General features: G+C 37.9%; 1 protein-coding gene across 1 annotated transcript in view; it reads right to left on the bottom strand.

The window, feature by feature from the left end:
* The window catches only part of LOC138310139 (neuropeptide S receptor-like), a 45,603-nt gene extending 45,218 nt beyond the window's left edge, over positions 1-385 (bottom strand). The window contains exon 1 of the mRNA XM_069251266.1: positions 287-385. Coding sequence (XP_069107367.1) covers positions 287-385 — 99 coding nt within the window. The remainder of the gene's footprint in view (positions 1-286) is intronic.
* Between the last annotated feature and the right edge of the window lie 19,134 nt (positions 386-19,519).

The following is a 19,519-nucleotide window of genomic DNA, read 5'->3' on the forward strand; positions in this document are numbered from 1 at the left end:
CACATTTTATTTATTTGCGCGCTATATAAAAATATGTTACTTTATTCGATGAAAACTTTTCTTATAAAGATTTCATAATTATTTCTTTCCTGTTGATCTAGATAACCATAGATGTATATCATTATATTGTCATTGACCAGAGATTAGCTTACCGCCGATTTTATGGTACCCTTTATGTTAGTAATCGGATTAGAATATTTATCTCAGACTCAAATGGTCAGTGTGAGATGGGATTAACAGCGACGAGAATTGAAAGACTTCCCTGAAATATTGATAAATCTCTTACCTTGTAGTCCGAGTAGGTCTCTCTGCCACCAGGCTTGTCCTCGGTCACGTTTGGACTGATATCCTTGTCAAGAGTGGTTATAAGGTTAGACTTGTTCATGGTCAACAATATCCCGAAAGGCGAATTATCACTAGACGCTAGTAGTGTGTTTTCGAGGAAGATATCTGTCTTTCAGTGACAGAAAACGAAATTAATTTAGTTTGTAATACCTTTTCCAAAAAGAGAGAAATTGCAACATTACAGATTCAATTGTCTTTTCACGAATGATTTCTGTATTGCCAAGTCGTCGCTGGAGATGTATAGCTTCATATATTGCGTTTAGTGATATTCTGATTAAAGTATTTGATAGCGTTTGCTCAATATATCAGGCAAAATGTGTTATACATGCACGCTCTTAACAAACCGCATTTGATTTAATACAAATATAAAATGGGCTATTCCGCAGATCCATGAATTCTCCGACAACAAAAAAACGGAAATAAAAATTAAAATAAAATTAAAAATAAAATTAAAAATAAAATTAAACTGTCGTAAATGTGTCTCTCCTCCTCACTGCAGATGTAAGCATATAAACATGTTTCCTGACATAGACCAATCTATTGAAATTCTTTTGATAAACTAACGAAAATTAGCTTACTCTTATGACAAATGCTGTAACGTGTCGTGCGATAATATATTTACGATAACTAAATGCATACTTCATAAATTCTTATCAGAATCACTATTTGGATTTCCAAAAAGGATCCAAAATTCATATGAAAAAATATTCATAATTGAGCACATACTTATAGAATCACGAATAAACCATTTTTATCAAAATAAAAAATCGTTACTGTACGGTTTGATTCCAATCAGATATAGAACGCAGACAATTCAAATGTTTTCACAAAGTACTTCAAAATAAACAGTTCCTACATGGAAATTATATTGTTGTGAACGAAAATATTTTCTTACAAATGCGTTCAATAATTCCCAATTTAAATATCCATAAACTGGAACGTTTTTCAGAATCAAAGCATAATGTCAATCAAAATCACATCGCTAAAGGAAAACCCACATCAAAATTCCAAAGTCAAATATTGAAGTTCATCTTAATGGTCTCATGTCAATCGCGTTTTGTTATTTTGTCAATCAAAACGCCGCACTCCAATGTCGAAAAAAGTTAATTCAAATGCCAACCATTTATAAAATAAATCCCAAATATTAGCAATTCCAATCCAAATTGTTAGAACGTCCTACCAAGAAACATAGCATCAAACAAAATGATTGCACATTCAATACGTTTGGCCTCTTGAACCTCCTTAACAGTTCATATACGGCTGTTCAATGAGAGGACAGTCGACACAGCTGTAAGGGTAGAGAGACATCACCAGTAACAGGTGGGGACGGTAGCTGATGTATCGATTGCTACAGACTTACCACTCACTATGGCGAAACTGGCGATATGGCCAATGATACCATGTAAAACGGCATTTTCTTAATATAATGAAATAACGAACGGAAGGTATTTTAGTCAGTCTCTAACAGGTAAAGGGTTGATTTCCGCTGTGCTCTGCAATATTTACAAGATCAGATTTTGTTCTTATGTCATGTGACCGAAGGTCAGGATGACATATCGTTATCGTGCTTTGTTCTTCGTCTTCATTCAAAAATCCTATTTCTCTTTAACTATTGGGTGAATCTTGGAACGAATTCTTGTGAATAACTAAGAGGCATAGAGACCTGCTATTGGACCTGCGGCATACTTGAATGAAGGGCTACCATGTCTGTTCATGTGAATTAACCTGCTTTTTAAGTCTAAGTCATCAAATAGTTCAGAAACGTACAGTTTCAACTAAGGAGTTCCTTGTATCGCCTTAATTGTTAGGAACTACTGTATACTATGACTGTTTTGTGCCAATAGTTAGATGACCGTTAAGGTCAATGAATCTCTTGAAAACGTATGTCATCATTCTCCTGAACACATTATTTATAAACCTGTTTTGTATTTCGCGTTGTTGTTAAAGTTAATGAGCTTTACAAATCATCTACCGATATTTTGCAGTGTAAGTAATTTACTAATAAAGGTGCTACACCACTGACAAATGATTTTTTTTTCAAACGTTACTTATTTTGCACCATTACCACCATTGATAGGTTTGAGCTTCAAGATGTTTAAGATCAAAATATTAAAAATAAATAATTTGTCCCGAAAAAAATCCAAATCATTATATTTTACATTTTCACTGCAGTCCCACTATGAAATCTTACCAAGCGCAGTTGGCAGTGATATAGACTATGAACTTCAATCGCTTAAGATGACGTCATCATAAGTGTGATGTCACAATTGTCGTGCCAGCGATCACGGAAAACGGCTGTTCAAATGACTATTCCATCATTGACAATAACGAATGATTAATTCATTATAGATGCAAAATCCTTCCGTATTTCAACATAAATTTGTAGCCAAATGTAAATATGAACGTCTTTCAGTTGGCGTTCATAGTTAATTAATCTTGTTTTCATATAAAACAAATCACACAATCTCGATCTCGGAACTTATTTTAATTAAATTTGGTAACAACTAATTTTTTTATCTAAGAAAAATAAAAACGCAATCGGCTAGCTTATGTATATACTCATTGGATACCTTATCATACTATTCGGTTTATGAAGACATATTTGTATTTGTTTTTTTGATTATTTTAACGTCCTATTAACAGCCAGGGTCATGTAAGGACGGTTTCCCATGTTTGCGTGTGTGAAGTGCGAGGTGCTTGCTCTGGGAGACTGCGGTATGTTAGTGTTGTGTCTTCTTGCATAGTGGAACTTTTGTCCTTTTTATTGTGCTATGTCACTGAGGCATGCCGCAGAAGACACCAAACAACACACCCCACCCGGTCACATTATACTGGCAACGGGCGAACCAGTCGCCCCACTCCCTGTATGCTGAGCGCTAAGCAGGAGCAGAAACTGTCACTATTATAGACTTTGGTGAGTCTCGGCCAGGGGACAGAACCCAGAGCCTAACACAGGGGCGAACGCTCAACTCAAGGCCAAAAGTGAGGCGGTGCCAAGGGAGGCATTAGGAAAGATAAAGTCAATTAGGAAGAAGAGAAAAGATAAGATCATAAATTTAGTCCCTTTCACAATTATGCAATAGGGGCAGCAGGTACAATTCTAACGCCCTACCTGCAGGGCCGGAAGACTTATTTCTTTGGTATCAATTTATGTTTTGATGAACAATGTATGTATTCTGTAGTAATATGTAATTTTCTATCAATTGTATACCATGACACAAGAACGGAACGCATCCTTTAAGTTTCACAACTACATCACTGTATGAATATATATTTTCCAGGAAGCCTCCCATTGTGGCTGTTTATATTGTGTTGTATATGTCCAGTGGACAATGATGGATGTGTTTTGGTAATTGAAGCACCAGGAAGCTCACAACTTACTCCCCTCACGTCTCTGGCCAAGCTTATCCAATTGCTAACGCTGTGTTATGTATAAACTTTTATTTGTATTGTCGATCATGACCTTTTTTTCTAACCTTTGTATTAGTCGCATAACCTCACACGGAATCGAATTACTAAAACTGTCAGAATCGAGTCAACCGCTGATGAATTACAAAAAAAGACAATGCATGGCTAACTTTCATTGAAGTAATTAACAGCTTGTCAGAATGACAAAAAATATTTCCGAAAAGCTATATGAGCGTGTTATTGAATTTATACGACGTGCTGATGAGTACAGCGCGAGGTTAGCAGCAGGGACGCCTGATCTGGTTCCCTTTGGCATAGCAGGTAATGAAATCGTGTTGGCCGTCATCTGATATACTGTTTCCTATAAATACGGTGTTATTGAGTCTCGGATGTCTTGGCCCTCGGTCATCCGATAGGAGACTCGAATGCCAGCGACCTTCGGTCCTATGGCCGGCAAACGAAAGGAATTTACTTTTATTGATGTTTATTTTTACTGTGTTTAGAAAGTTGTCATATCTAAGCTTAAATATCGTATTCTAGTGATTTGATACATAAGTGGTACTCTTGTGTTTAGGAATCAAAATTTGTTGATATGCCATTCTTAAAATCAAAACGTTTGTCCAAAATTTGCGAGGTTTGACGTCATATTAGTGTAAGGTTAAAGTTTCTTGTAATTTTCACCATCACAAACTCTCATAAAACATACAATGTGTGAATATGGATGCTTATAAATGATGGTTCAGATCTATGAAAGCACCAATATACTTTTGACAGCGGTAAATGTCGCATAAAATATCACACGTTTTGACACAGTCAACGCCATGATTCAAACGGGTGATATTGGAAAATCGATTTGCATCACGTGTTCGACATCGGCGTTACCTGTATAGATCGGAACCTCCCGAGCCGTATCATGTGGTCAATATCGGCTATACCCGTGCAGACCGGAATAGATCAGAAAAGTTCGGATATACACGTTAAAAATCAATATTTTAATTTCATTGTTTAATTACTTTGCGAATACGAACTTTACAAAAGTCGGTATATATCGAAAGTTGAACACTGAGAAAAGCGGAGAAAGATAAGTAGAATACCTTTCCTATACCAAAAACACAACAGGTCACAGACCTTAAAACTTATCACCGGTATCTTTCGAGACGTCAAATCATTCTCAGTAGTAGATGTCGAGGCTCTCATACAAACCACCATCAGTGTTTTGTTCTTACCATTATAATCATTGGGATAGAACCTAGAGTCATCTATGAAAGTTATATCCAGTTATCATCGTCAAGGTTGTATTTCAATGGTAGTGCATTGAATATAAAACAGAACTCGGTTATAATGGAAAACCTCATCAAATTATTCAATATAACCAAGGAGAAAGAATACGGATATGTGGGAACGGGGATTACAATTTATTTCAATTCAGCAGTATTTCAGTAAAACCAATATCAAATTAAGGGGGTCCAATAATATCGGTATCGGTAACGTCGATACTAAAATCATATCAAGAAGCTAATGATAACAATACACTGACGACAACAACATCTATCAGTACTCGGCTATCTAGCTCAACTCGTTACATCGGACAACGTGGTTGGCTATAAATAGTGTTTCAGTTTGAGTGGAAGCGCTTTGAAGTTACCTTGTATTAAGGGGTCGTTAAGTTATGTCGAATGAGTCAATTACGATGGTGTGCTTTGATTTGAATTAGTTCAGTAGACTTAGCGTCCTATTAACCTATATACAGGTCATTTAAGGATGGCCTCCACCGAGTACAATGCGTTGGAATGTCTCTGTTTCGTGGAGCTTTGATTTAAAATTGATTTAGCTCATTATCACAAATATGATTATTTAACAAGGAAGACTTCCCGTTTTTGCGGTATGTCTGTAAATGTTGCCAGGTTCCGGAATATCTGCTGCTGTATGTCATCTGTAGTAGCTCTAACGACATTCCGATGGGTATTGTTGGCATCTATAGAAATATACGATAGGTCGGGTACGTTTTATTCGTTCTATGCCATCTTGTGATCCTTCTCATCATCTTCACCTGGTAACATTATTCACAGTGGGAAAACCGGTTTTATTCTTCAAAGTTGGAGCCATGTTTTAGTTGGTTGATTAAAATGACAGTAAACATGGTTACAACGAACCGTTCATGGTCAACAATAGCTCTTCGTTATAAACACAGTTCGTTATATAATATAAACATACATCAATCTTGACAGTACACGAACATAACTACGGTTTTGGAAGGATGTAGTTTATTCGTGCTGTGTTATCTCTTTAAACGTGGAACTCTTGCCCTTTTCATGGTGCTTTGCCACTACAGTATGCCGCCAAACACGCCTAGCAAGCCCAACCAAGCAATGTTTTAGTCTAAGTTCAATATGTACATATAAGCAGTTTAGAACATCTTCGCTGAGGCCAACAGTAGTATCGGTGTGGCGAGGACATTGAAAAGAGGGAAACATCATTATTTAGGAATAGAAAAAAATATTTCACAAAATACGGTATCATAAAATGAGAGAACCTACTACAATTATGATCGATCTGATCAAAATACTTATCCTTATAACAACTAGGTTCAATAAAGGATCTGACAACATCCCATAAGGTAACAACTAAGTTCAATAAAGGATCTGACAACATCCCATAAGGTAACAACTATGTTCAATAAAGGATCTGACAACATCCCATAAGGTAACAACTATGTTCAATAAAGGATCTTACAACATCCCATAAGGTAACAACTAGGTTCAATAAAGGATCAGACAACATCCCATAAGGTAACAACTATGTTCAATAAAGGATCTGACAACATCCCATAAGGTAACAACTATGTTCAATAAAGGATCAGACAACATCCCATAAGGTAACAACTATGTTTCAATAAAGGATCTGACAACATCCCATAAGGTAACAACTATGTTCAATAAAGGATCAGACAACATCACATAAGGTAACAACTAGGTTCAATAAAGGATCTGACAACATCCCATAATGTAACAACTAGGTTCAATAAAGGATCTGACAACATCCCATAAGGTAACAACTATGTTCAATAAAGGATCAGACAACATCACATAAGGTAACAACTAGGTTTAATAAAGGATCTGACAACATCCCATAATGTAACAACTAGGTTCAATAAAGGATCAGAAAACATCCCATAAGGTAACAACTATGTTCAATAAAGGATCTGACAACATCCCATAAGGTAACAACTAGGTTCAATAAAGGATCTGACAACATCCCATAAGGTAACAACTATGTTCAATAAAGGATCTTACAACATCCCATAAGGTGTCATGTTCAGGTGATCTTTACACTACCTGCTCTTCAGATCAAATGCATTATCTACACAGTTGAAAATGCCATGGTCTTCCAGTATGTATATATAGTTATCTCTATTGTGCTTTTTGGGCGCGATGACAATGTACACGAAAATAACTCTTCTGTAGGTAGGAATTTGATAGGCCATTTCAAAACGTCAGAAGTAAGTCACCCTAAATCGCGAGTTTTCAGCTCCTCAAACGTAGTGCTAATAAGGATATGTATTTTAATCAGATTGAATTCTGATTCCAATTGCAGTCATTTTATATTCTTCTTTTAATGTAAACAATAGTACATTGTTTCAGTCAGTGAGGTTGCAATGTTTCAGTTAATTATTACCTAGTTTCCTAAGCAATGGCTGACGGGCATTTTCAAATGCTCCGAGGTCTTGATTGAGAAAGCAGACGTAAGTTATATCATGTCACAGTGCCATTCAGGCGGTTGCGGATCAGAGACAGCTGTCAGAGTCTATACTATTGGTGCTGAATGGTAACCGATACTGACAATGCTCGCTAGTTGCTGAATGATATGTTAATCAATCTCCTCGAGCGTACCGTTATCGTAGACAGCCTGTCCTTTGTGATTGTACATCCATTATCTATTTTAAGATGATATCTAAATCATGACATTCAGCTACATGCAAACATCCTGATTCCTCTCTTCCTGGTAAGGTTTCATTCATATGTACAATAAATATTGATTTAATCATTAAATTTGTTTATTTGATTAACTCTTTTGAATACAGTGTCATTCATCTTATTTATTTTCTTTCGATCTCCTTTTTTTAGGTCACCTGAGACGAAGTCTCAAGTGACCTATTCTAATCGCCTTTTGTCCGTCGTCGTGCGTCGTCCGTCGTGTGTTCGTAAACAATTTACATTTTCGACTTCTTCTCAAAAACCGCTGAATAAATTTCAATGAAATTTTGCACAAACCTTCTAAGGCATATGGCCAATCAAAATTGTGAATTATATGACCCCCACTCCCCAGGAGCTGTGGGAGGGGACAAAAGGGGTAAAATTGACTAAAATTTCAAAAATCTTCTTCTCCACTTACATATGTGATAGAATCAAATATTCTTCATAGATAGAAAGGTCTCTACAAAAATTGTGAATTATATGACCCTGGGGTCTCAGGTTTCCCCCTGGGGAGGGGGTTAAGTTTACTATAGTTTATATAGTGAAAACACATTTTGGAGCATTATTTGGTCATTTATAATAGAAAATTAGTCAAATGTTGTCAGAATTATCAATATGAAATGGCCATTTAATTCAACTAACAAATTTTCCATGACTGACTCCCAGGGGCCTTAGGGGCGGGGCCAAAAGGGGTCAAATAGGCTAAAACTTCAAAAATCTTCTTCTGAAAACAGATTTGATGGAACCAAATAATCTTCTTAGATTAAAAAGTGAAATTTATAAAATCACTGACACTCACTGACTTCTAGTTTGGTTTTGTTGTTTAACGTTGGCAAAGCAAATTGGAATTTTAAGCATAAGGTTTGGTAACATAATACACTAACTATCAAAATGAAAAACAAAGAATTAAAATTCTAATACGAAAGTTCAACTTTAGAGTTTATTTCAATTAGTATTCAATTCGTATTTCTTTTTTATAGATTTGAACTAACTTTGCAATGCTTTTCTGTAGCAGCACTCAGCCTCTTGTTTAATTTGCAATGAAGACATCTTTGGGGATGTTACACCAGGTTTTCCTATAAGTCCCTGTCTGTTCATTATCTAATCAAATTTTAAAGTTCTATTTGCCATATTTTTCATACTCCGAATCAATAAAGAAGACTATAGTATGTTACCCATCACCAAACGTTACTATCATTTTCAGAATTACAAAAGTTAAATAAGAGCTCAAAATGAATTTCGGCACTACAGCCAAAAAACATTATATTTACGGCTACAGTGCAGTGAACCGAATACACATGATCAAACCAAGAAACCAAGTTATGTTCTACCATTTCATTTTTTTTCTGTTGGATTAATTAGCGGCATAGTTACAACCAGGGTCATGTCAGGACAGCCCCCATATGTGCGAATTGTAGTGTGTATGAAATATGTGACACCCTGGTAAATGAGAATGTTTATTTATTATTTAATGTTATTTATTATATTAATTGAATTTGTCAGTGTTTTTGTAAACTGATATTTTTAATCGTCCGTAAGTCCGCGTCTACTTTCGGTTGCGTCGCGTGTACGTTTGTTGTATATAGAATTGTAGATAGTTGGCCCCGATTAGGTATACTAGTCATAATATGTATATAGTATATATGTACCTGTTACGGACATTGACCACTTGACCTGGACATGCGCGTTAACACTTTCTTTCCTTTCCCGCCTTACTTCATTTCCTTTCTTTACTTCTAATTTGGATTATTAAAAGACAAGACGATCATCTGTTCTAAGCATATCTTTATGAACGTCCCTTGTGCCATACACAGGGTAAGTGAATAATGATTTTACTTTACAAATACGTTTAGGCTAATGTAAATTATTGGAATTTGTAATTCAATCTTTCTAAATCAGTAAATTGTCTATTTTTCATATGTCAGTAATTTTATATATATGTATTATAAGTTTGTATTATTTGGTCGTGGTATGGAGTGTATAAGTTGTTGTGATTGATAATAATATCAAACATCCCTTCAGTTTTACTAGTAACTTGATATTAGTATTTGTTGTGGAGATGTGCGATGTTGTTCGATTATGTGTCTGTTCTCCGAATCTTAATGAGAGTTTTGTAAGTGCTAGTGTAATCACTTTGAGTGCGTTCGATTGTGTAATCATAAGTGTTATTTGTATATTTTATAGGTACTTACTAGAACCGGAAACCCGGCAATAAAAGATGTAAACGAAACCAATTTTCCTTTTCGTATGTCGGTGTCGGGTCTCCAAGAGGAAACCGCTAAAACCCTAAATTTACCCATGTTTAGAGAGGCTGTGGTATATTCATGTGTCGTCGTGTAAAGTAAAACGCTTGTCCTTTTTTATAGTGCTATATCACTGGAGCATGCTGCCGATGAGACCAAGCAATACATCCCACCCGGCCACACACTGAGATTTGGCAAACCGCAAGAGAACACAACACGATCATACTAGTCTCGCTTTACACGCACCCGCACTGAACACATGCAAGTCACATACACGGGAGGCCACCCTTACATGACCCGGCTGTTATTAGGACGTTAATTAATCAAACAAACAAACAAGTCACATACACGGGAGGCCGCCCTTACATGACCCGGCTGTAATTAGGACGTTAATTAATCAAACAAACAAACAAGTCACATACACGGGAAGTCTCCCTTACATGACCCGGCTGTTATTAGGACGTTTATTAATCAAACAAACATACAAGTCACATACACGGGATGCCGCCCTTACATGACCCGGCTGTTATTAGAACGTTAATTAATCAAACAAACAAACAAGTCACATACACGGGAGACCTCCCTTACATGACCCGGCTGTTATTAGGACGTTAATTAATCAAACAAACAAACAAAGTCACATACACGGGAGGCCTCCCTTACATGACCCGGCTGTTAGGACGTTAATTAATCAAACAAACAAACAAGTCATATACACGGGAGGCCACCCTTACATGACCCGGCTGTTATTAGGACGTTAATTAATCAAACAAACAAACAAGTCATATACACGGGAGGCCACCCTTACATGACCCGGCTGTTATTAGGACGTTAATTAATCAACAAACAAACAAGTCACATACACGGGAGGCCTCCCTTACATGACCCGGCTGTTATTAGGACGTTAATTAATCAAACAAACAAACAAGTCACATACACGGGAGGCCGCCCTTACATGACCCGGCTGTTATTAGGACGTTAATTAATCAAACAAACAAACAAACATACACATACACGGGAGGCCACCCTTACATGACCCGGCTGTTATTAGGACGTTAATTAATCAAACAAACAAACAAGTCACATACACGGGAGGCCTCCCTTACATGACCCGGCTGTTATTAGGACGTTAATTAATCAAACAAACAAACAAACAAGTCACATACACGGGAGGCCGCCCTTACATGACCCGGCTGTTATTAGGACGTTAATTTAATCAAAAAAACAAACAAGTCACATACACGGGAGGCCTCCCTTACATGACCCGGCTGTTATTAGGACGTTAATTAATCAAAAAAACAAACAAGTCACATACACGCCCTTACTGACCCGGCCGCCCTTACAAACCCGGCATACACGTTTATTAGGACGTTAATTAATCAAACAAACAAACAAGTCACATACACGGGAGGCCGCCCTTACATGACCCGGCTGTTATTAGGACGTTAATTAATCAAACAAACAAACAAGTCACATACACGGGAGGCCTCCCTTACATGACCCGGCTGTTATTAGGACGTTAATTAATCAAACAAACAAACAAGTCACATACACGGGAGGCCTCCCTTACATGACCCGGCTGTTATTAGGACGTTAATTAATCAAACAAACAAACAAAACCACATACACGGGAGGCCACCCTTACATGACCCGGCTGTTATTAGGACGTTAATTAATCAAACAAACAAACAAGTCACATACACGGGAGGCCTCCCTTACATGACCCGGCTGTTATTAGGACGTTAATTAATCAAACAAACAAACAAGTCACATACACGGGAGGCCTCCCTTACATGACCCGGCTGTTATTAGGACGTTAATTAATCAAACAAACAAACAAACCACATACACGGGAGGCCGCCCTTACATGACCCGGCTGTTATTAGGACGTTAATTAATCAAACAAACAAACAAAACCACATACACGGGAGGCCACCCTTACATGACCCGGCTGTTATTAGGACGTTAATTAATCAAACAAACAAACAAGTCACATACACGGGAGCCCCCACTGACCCGCCCTTACATGACACATACACGGGAGGCCTTACATGACCGGCTGTTATTAGGACGTTAATTAATCAAACAAACAAACAAGTCACATACACGGGAGGCCTCCCTTACATGACCCGGCTGTTATTAGGACGTTAATTAATCAAACAAACAAACAAGTCACATACACGGGAGGCCCCCTTACATCCCGGCTGTTATTAGGACGTTAATTAATCAAACAAACAAACAAGTCACATACACGGGAGGCTCCCTTACATGACCCGGCTGTTATTAGGACGTTAATTAATCAAACAAACAAACAAGTCACATACACGGGAGGCTCCCTTACATGCCCCGGCTGTAATTAGGACGTTAATTAATCAAACAAACAAACAAGTCACATACACGGGAGGTCCGCCATTACATGCCCCGGCTGTTATTAGGACGTTAATTAATCAAACAACAAACAAGTCACATACACGGAGGCCTCCCTGCATGACCCGGCTGTTATTAGGACGTTAATTAATCAAACAAACAAACAAGTCACATATACGGGAGTCCGCCATTACATGCCCCGGCTGTTATTAGGACGTAAATGTCATAAACCAAGCCATTATGTGATAAATCTGCACTTTTTTAATTCAAGGTTCATTTTCATTTACAATGGAATCTCGCGAAAACACTGGGTCCCGAAGCGATTGTGTGACATTTTCTCAGAAAAAAACTTTCAAAACTCTGTAAGTGTATAAAAATAAATTCGATTTTTCGTGTCATGTTACTAACTCGCAATTAAAAGGTGACTGTTCGTTGTCTTTTAGTATTGTTTACACTATGCACCGGATTCATATATTACTTTGTTTGTTTGAGTTTTACGGCCCATCGACAACTAATGTCATTTAGGCCCAAACTACAAGGCATGTATTAGTATTAGGATATAAACAAGGACTGTATCCAAAAAGTCAGGACAAGAACAAGATGCCCAAAGGGCCTTAACGGTCATCTGACTACCTTGGCAATTGTAAAATTAATTTCATATGGGGTCAATTTGTCAGGACCGTGTCAGGATCATTTCCCATTTCCTTCAACAAATTTTATTCAAACAAGAGCCTTAACATGTAGGAAATTAATCAGATATAGTGTCATTGAAGCCTTTTTCGATTTGGTGTCAATAGAAGCCTTTGTCGAACCATTCGATCATTTGGGATCAACTTAGAGTTCAAAATGTAACAAGATACTGTGTCCGATCGACCCATGTCAGGATCATTTCATGCAAAGTTTCACTCAAATCACACCGGTAGTTAGAACTTGATAAGGAAGTTCAAAATGTGTTTTCAAGATGGCGGCTGTGGCGGCAATCTTGGATTTCGGATTGACCCGAAAAATAACAACACTTTGTCGGGACTATGTCAGGATCATTTCATGCAAGTTTCAGCAAAATCGCAATGGTAGAACTTGAAAAGAAGTTCAAAATGTGTTTTCAAGATGGCGGCTGTGGCGGCCATCTTGGATTTCCGATCGACCCGAAAAATAACAACACTTTGTCGGGACCATGTCAGGACCCGAAAAGAAGTTCAAAATGTTCAAAAAGTTAACACACGGCGCACGGCGGACGACGACGGACGAAACATGATGGCTATAGGTCATCATGACCCTTCGGGTCAGATGACCTAAAAAGGCAAGCAAAAACCAAAACAACAAGAGGCCCAAGGGCCTTAACGGTCATCTGACTATCTTGGCAATAGTTATATAGGAAAATAATTAGATATGATGTCATGGTAGCCATCTTCAATCTGGGATCAACAACACTTTGACAAGATCATATCAGTCGCATTTCATGTTTCAAGTTTCAGTTAAATTGCACTGATAGAACTTGAGAAAAAGTTCAAATGTGTTTTCAAGATGGCATCTGTGGCAGCTATCTTGGATCATCTGTGGCAGCCATCTTGGATTTTGGATCGACATAAAATATAACAACACTTACTTGGTCGGGACCATGTCAGGATCATTTCATGCAGGTTTCAGCTTAATCACACTGGTAGAACTTGAGAAGAAGTTCAAAATTCAAGATTTTGGAATATTTGACTCTCGTGACCTTGAAAGAAGGTCACGGTCATTCATTTCCACAACTTTGATAGCCCTTTATCTCAGCATGCTATTGACTAAATATGAATACCCTGAACCTTTCGGTTAGTTAGAAAAAGTCATTCAAAGATTTTAGTCTATTTGACTCCTATGACATTGAAAGTAGATCAAGGTCATTAATTTACACAACTTTGGTAGCCCTTCATCCCAGAATACTGCAGGCCAAATATAAGTACCCTGGACCTTTCGTTTCGTTAGAAGAAGACGTTCAAAGATTTTAGCCAATTTGACCCCCGGTGACCTTGACAGTAAGTCAAGGTCTTTAATTTTCACAACTTTTGTAGCCCTTCATCCCAGCATGCTACAGGCCAAATAGGAGTACCCTGGACATTTTGGTTAGTTAGAAGAAGTCGTTCAAAGATTTTAGCCTATTTGACCCCTGTGACCTTGAAAGTAGGTCAAGGTCATTTATTTTCACAACTTTGGTAGCCCTTCATCCCAGCATGTTACAGGCCAAATATGAATACCCTGGACCTCTCGGTTAGTTAGAAGAAATCGTTCAAAGATTTTAGCCTATTTGACCCCCGGTGACCTTGACAATACGTCAAGGTCATTAAGTTTCACAACTTCTGAAGCCCTTCATCCCAGCATGCTACAGGCCAAATATGAGTACCCTGGACCTTTTGGTTAGTTAGAAGAAGTCGTTCAAAGATTTTAGCCTATTTGACCCCTGCGAAACAGGCCAAATATGAGTACTTTGGGCCTTACGGTTATTGAGAAGAAGTTGTTTGAATGAAAAATTTACGCACGGCGGACGGCGCACGGCGGACGACGACGGACGGTGCATGATTACTATAGGTCATCCTGACCCTTTGGGTCAGATGACCTAAAAATGTAAACGTAGATTCAACAAACGGAGCTGAATAGGACAAAACAGTCTTGGCTAAAACACATGAGAAAACTCGTGCACAATGCTGACGAAACGGTGTTGTTGTCTTATGTTCATATTACATTGTTCACGAGTGCGCATGACCCTATATATTAATAGGACGTTAATAATTCAAATAAACAAACAAACAAGCTTTACAGAATGGTGTTCTACGTGTAAAAGCGGGCGGAACATGATGCATTTTTAAGGGTGCAGAAATATAAATTACGTTTTCATTGTCAACAAACAAATACATGAACTCTACTCAGAAAGTCAAAATTCCGAGTTAAAGTCGAAATCTCAAGTTAGTACGTCTAAGTCGAAATTTTGACTTATTAATTCGAAATATTGACTTATTAACGTACGTTTGGGACTTGAAATTGCGCAAGTCTAGTCTATACAAGAATACAGCAATATACCACACCGTTTTTAAATGACACTAACTGTCTATAAAACGTTACGCAGAATAGCCAAGGAAAGATATGGTATTTCAGTTATTGATGGATTAAATTAAATTTTTCTTTTAAATGTCAATGCCGATCAATCCCTTGTCACAAACCACTTATTAACCATCTGACTGTTAAGGCATCACCTTGTCGAGAACCACACGCACATCATGAGAAAACGGGATCGCCTCTAATTTCTTATCAAAATGTTTTCCAAAGATATGCAGCACGATATTGATTTTTAATAGATAATTCTATACTCACCATGGTTTCCTTTAATTACACATAAAATAATTACAGATTTTGTCATTGTAACCGACGACGGGATTCTTTTTTGTTCAAATCGATTTTTAATTTTTTTATTTTTAAGTTCTATATTTAGGATGTTGCGATGTCATGCAATCAATGCAGCGTCTTAACATTTCATTTGTAATGACCTTAACGGTTAATTGGGCACAAGCAATAATCAAGCCACCAATCAGAGAAACCTGCGTGGTCTTCTTGTGATGTTTAATTCAAAGTCACATCACTGAAATGCCCGCTACGTTTCCGACGGCTTCCCATGTATGTTATCCTTCAGTGATATAGAACTAACAAAAAAGTACAGAGTTCAAGAAGACACAACACGCTACCAGACCGCTGTTTGTTTGTTATATTATTTAAACGTCCTATTAACAGCCAGGGTCATGTAAGGACGACCTCCAGTGTATGCTGTGTGTAGCGTGAAGTGCGAGGTGCGTGTTTTGGGAGACTGCGGAATGTTAGTGTTGTGTCTTATTGTATAGAGAAACTGTTGCCTTTTTATAGTGCTATATCACTGAAGCATGCCGCCGAAGACACCAAGCAGCACATCCCATCCGGTCTCATTATACTGACAACGGGCGAACTAGTCGTCCCACTCCCTGTATGCTGAGCGCCAAGCAGGAACAGAAACTACTGCTTTTATAGCTTTGGTGTGTCTCGGACATATTTCACAAGCCTCAATTTTTGCGATTCAAAAACGCCTCTCTGACAGTTACGAAAGAAAATTGTTTGGTTCCGTCAACTTTCGTGTCACTTAGCAATGAATGGATTGATCGAAATTAAGCTCAGTCCACCTCGAAAGCTAATAAGCTCAACGGAATCATCAATGAAGGGAGTGGGCTAGCATCTAGGTGTATATTACTTCAAAAAAGACTAGCGCATTGGTGAGCAAGGTCTTTATATAATGTAGAAATCTAGAAAATGTATCCAAGTAACTGAAATTAATTACGGAGTTAACATTAAGTCGTTACATAGACATCATATCCAGGCTATTTTCAATGCATAAAGCAGACAATATATATTTAGGTGGTCCGTTATTCAGCTTGACCAGGAAAATACTTGAATTCAAACTCAAAGAACAATGAAGTGTTTTTGTTCCAACACGAGGTCATATAAACAAAACATAATTCAATACAATCCATGCAAGCCTCACATTAAATGCGGCTTCTGTATCTTCGTTTACTGCATGTTACCTCTAAATTTTATTTCCTAGTCATTCGCTTCGGTGATGTCGACTCCATCATTCCGATAACCTCCTCTTTGTTGCTGATTTTGATTCAACTTTTTTTCCAGACACGCTTTCGTTCAGCCATTTTCTTTACTTCTAGTATGTAACAATGCGCATGCGCACAACTCCGAACACGCATACAAGAATTAATAATTGAGGTATTTTTATTATATTTGAAAACGTTTCCTCATGTTATGGTGTTTTACAAAAAAAACGGAAAAAAAACTACCAATAACATCCGCTTCAATCAAGGTATGTACCTTTAACGTCCCATTAAGTAATCGACACTGTGGCATCTCTCTCTTTGAATAATTCTATTTTGTAATGAGTGCTCTTGTAGACCGATGTTTAATCGTGTTGTGCCTCCTAGCAATAATGATACCCTCCCACGGTTATATGTATATCTTTATAAATACTTGTAATTACAATGGTATCGAAAATGGATAGAAAACAATCTAGAAATGTGTTAGTCGTAATCAGAATCCGAGTAAACCGTAATCAAAACCCTAGTTACACAAAATGACTGTCGGCGTTGTAGTGCAGAAATCAAATCAATGTAAATGAAATGTAAATAAAATTTGAATGAAATGAATTTGCTATACAAATTAAGACATGTGAAAGTAAAATGGTTCAATAGTTAGGAGCATTCGCGTTTGAGTTTCAATATCGAAACGCTAATTTACATGCATAGTGCGATTACATCCCGAGATTGATCAAACCACTAGTTTAGGTGGACGTAACGGATAAAAGTTCTCCCATAATCGATATAAGACTGGGTTCTGTCCTGTTTAAATAATGGTTTGTTTGTTTAAATTTGTGTCCTCTTAACAGCCAGAGATCTGGCCTACTCTTATTGTTTAGTTGTTTTCTCTGTATGGTTCAAGGGCAAATCTGTCAGGTCTTGGAACAAGACATAGTGCAGCGTCCATAAACTACCTAAGATGTTAACAGGGCGTAGAGCATTATCAACCCAAACAATGGTTTCCGTACATACGAAAATTACCCGAAAATCGTCCATACAGAGCCGTGTACAATTGTGAAGACAGCAATGCAGTTTGGTGTGTTGAATGACCTCATGACGCATACGAAACTATGTGTATGTTTGTTCATCCACACTAATTATACATGCTCCATACATATCACATTATATGTTACTATTCAATTTTTATAAATGAAAAGGTTGATGTGCATATACACATTGACAGTCTACGTTATTTTCTAGAATATAATATGGATTTGTCAGGTATTTATATTCCCCACGATACTAGCGTGGAGAATATTAAATTATACCCTGAATTCAGAACTAAAGTGATTATAATGGTTCTAGGTTTGATCTAGTCTCTAGCGGTTAATGATACACATGGGAGAAAGACTGATGGCTTCTTCGAGTAGCAGTTTTTTTCTTTCACATATGAGATATGACGGACAGCCAGTCGTATGAATGCTGTCGAACAATAGGGAATCGGCTATATAACGCTAACAGCGTCTTCAGTCAAACGTCAACTCAATGTGTGCTTAAGGAGTCAAGGTATTGCATTCGATGTATAACGTACGAAAACATCATCAATGATAATATATCAGCATCAACATACTACATGTACTTAAATTTTGTGGTTCGTGCATTTCCTAGCATAAATGCAGTGGAACGACTTGTTTGCCCGTTGTCAGTATAATGTAACCGGATGAGGTGTGCTTTTTTCGGTGTTATCTGTTGCGTGGTAAATTGAAATAACACTACATTTAGCAAGACACAACACGCAGAATCACAATTTATTGACATTCACACACCATGCTATGGCAAATGTAAACACTTGCTTGTTTGTTTGATTAATTAACGTCCTATTAATAGCTATGGTCTTTTAAGGACGATCTCCCATGTATGAGATGTGTTGCGTGTATGTTGTGCAAGGTGCGTGTTTTGGGAGACTGCGGTATATCTATGGTGTTTCTTCTTGTATAGTGGAACTGTTGCCCTTTTTATAGTGCTATATCACTGAAGCATGCCACCGAAGACACCAAGCAACACACCACCCGGTCACATTATAATAACAACGGGATAACCAGTCACAGAAACTATCACTTTTATAGACTTTGGTGTGTCTCGGCCAGGGGACAGAACCAAGAGCTTTCCTTACAAAGGCGAATGCTCAACACAACGCCATTGTGAAGTTTGTTTGTTTGATTTATTAACGTCCTATTAACAGCTATGGTCATGTAAGGACGGCCTCCCATGTATGCGGTGTGTTGCGTGTATGTTGTGCGAGGTGAGTGTACTGGGAGACTGCGGTATGTTCGTGTTGTGTCTTCTTGTATAGTGGAACTGTTGCCCTTTTTATAGTGCTATACCACTGAAGCATGCCGACGAAGACACCAAGCAACACACCCCACCCGGTCACATTATACCGACAACGGGCGAACCAGTCGTCCCACTCCCTGTATGCTGAGCGCTAAGCAGGAGCAGAAACTTCCACTTTTATAGACTTTGGTGTGTCTCGGCCAGGGGACAGAACCCAGAGCCTTCCTCACAAGGGCGAACGCTCAACTCAAGGCCAAAAGTGAGGTGGTGCCAA

The sequence above is a fragment of the Argopecten irradians genome, chromosome 16 (assembly GCF_041381155.1).
Source record: "Argopecten irradians isolate NY chromosome 16, Ai_NY, whole genome shotgun sequence".
Classification (NCBI taxonomy): domain Eukaryota; kingdom Metazoa; phylum Mollusca; class Bivalvia; order Pectinida; family Pectinidae; genus Argopecten; species Argopecten irradians.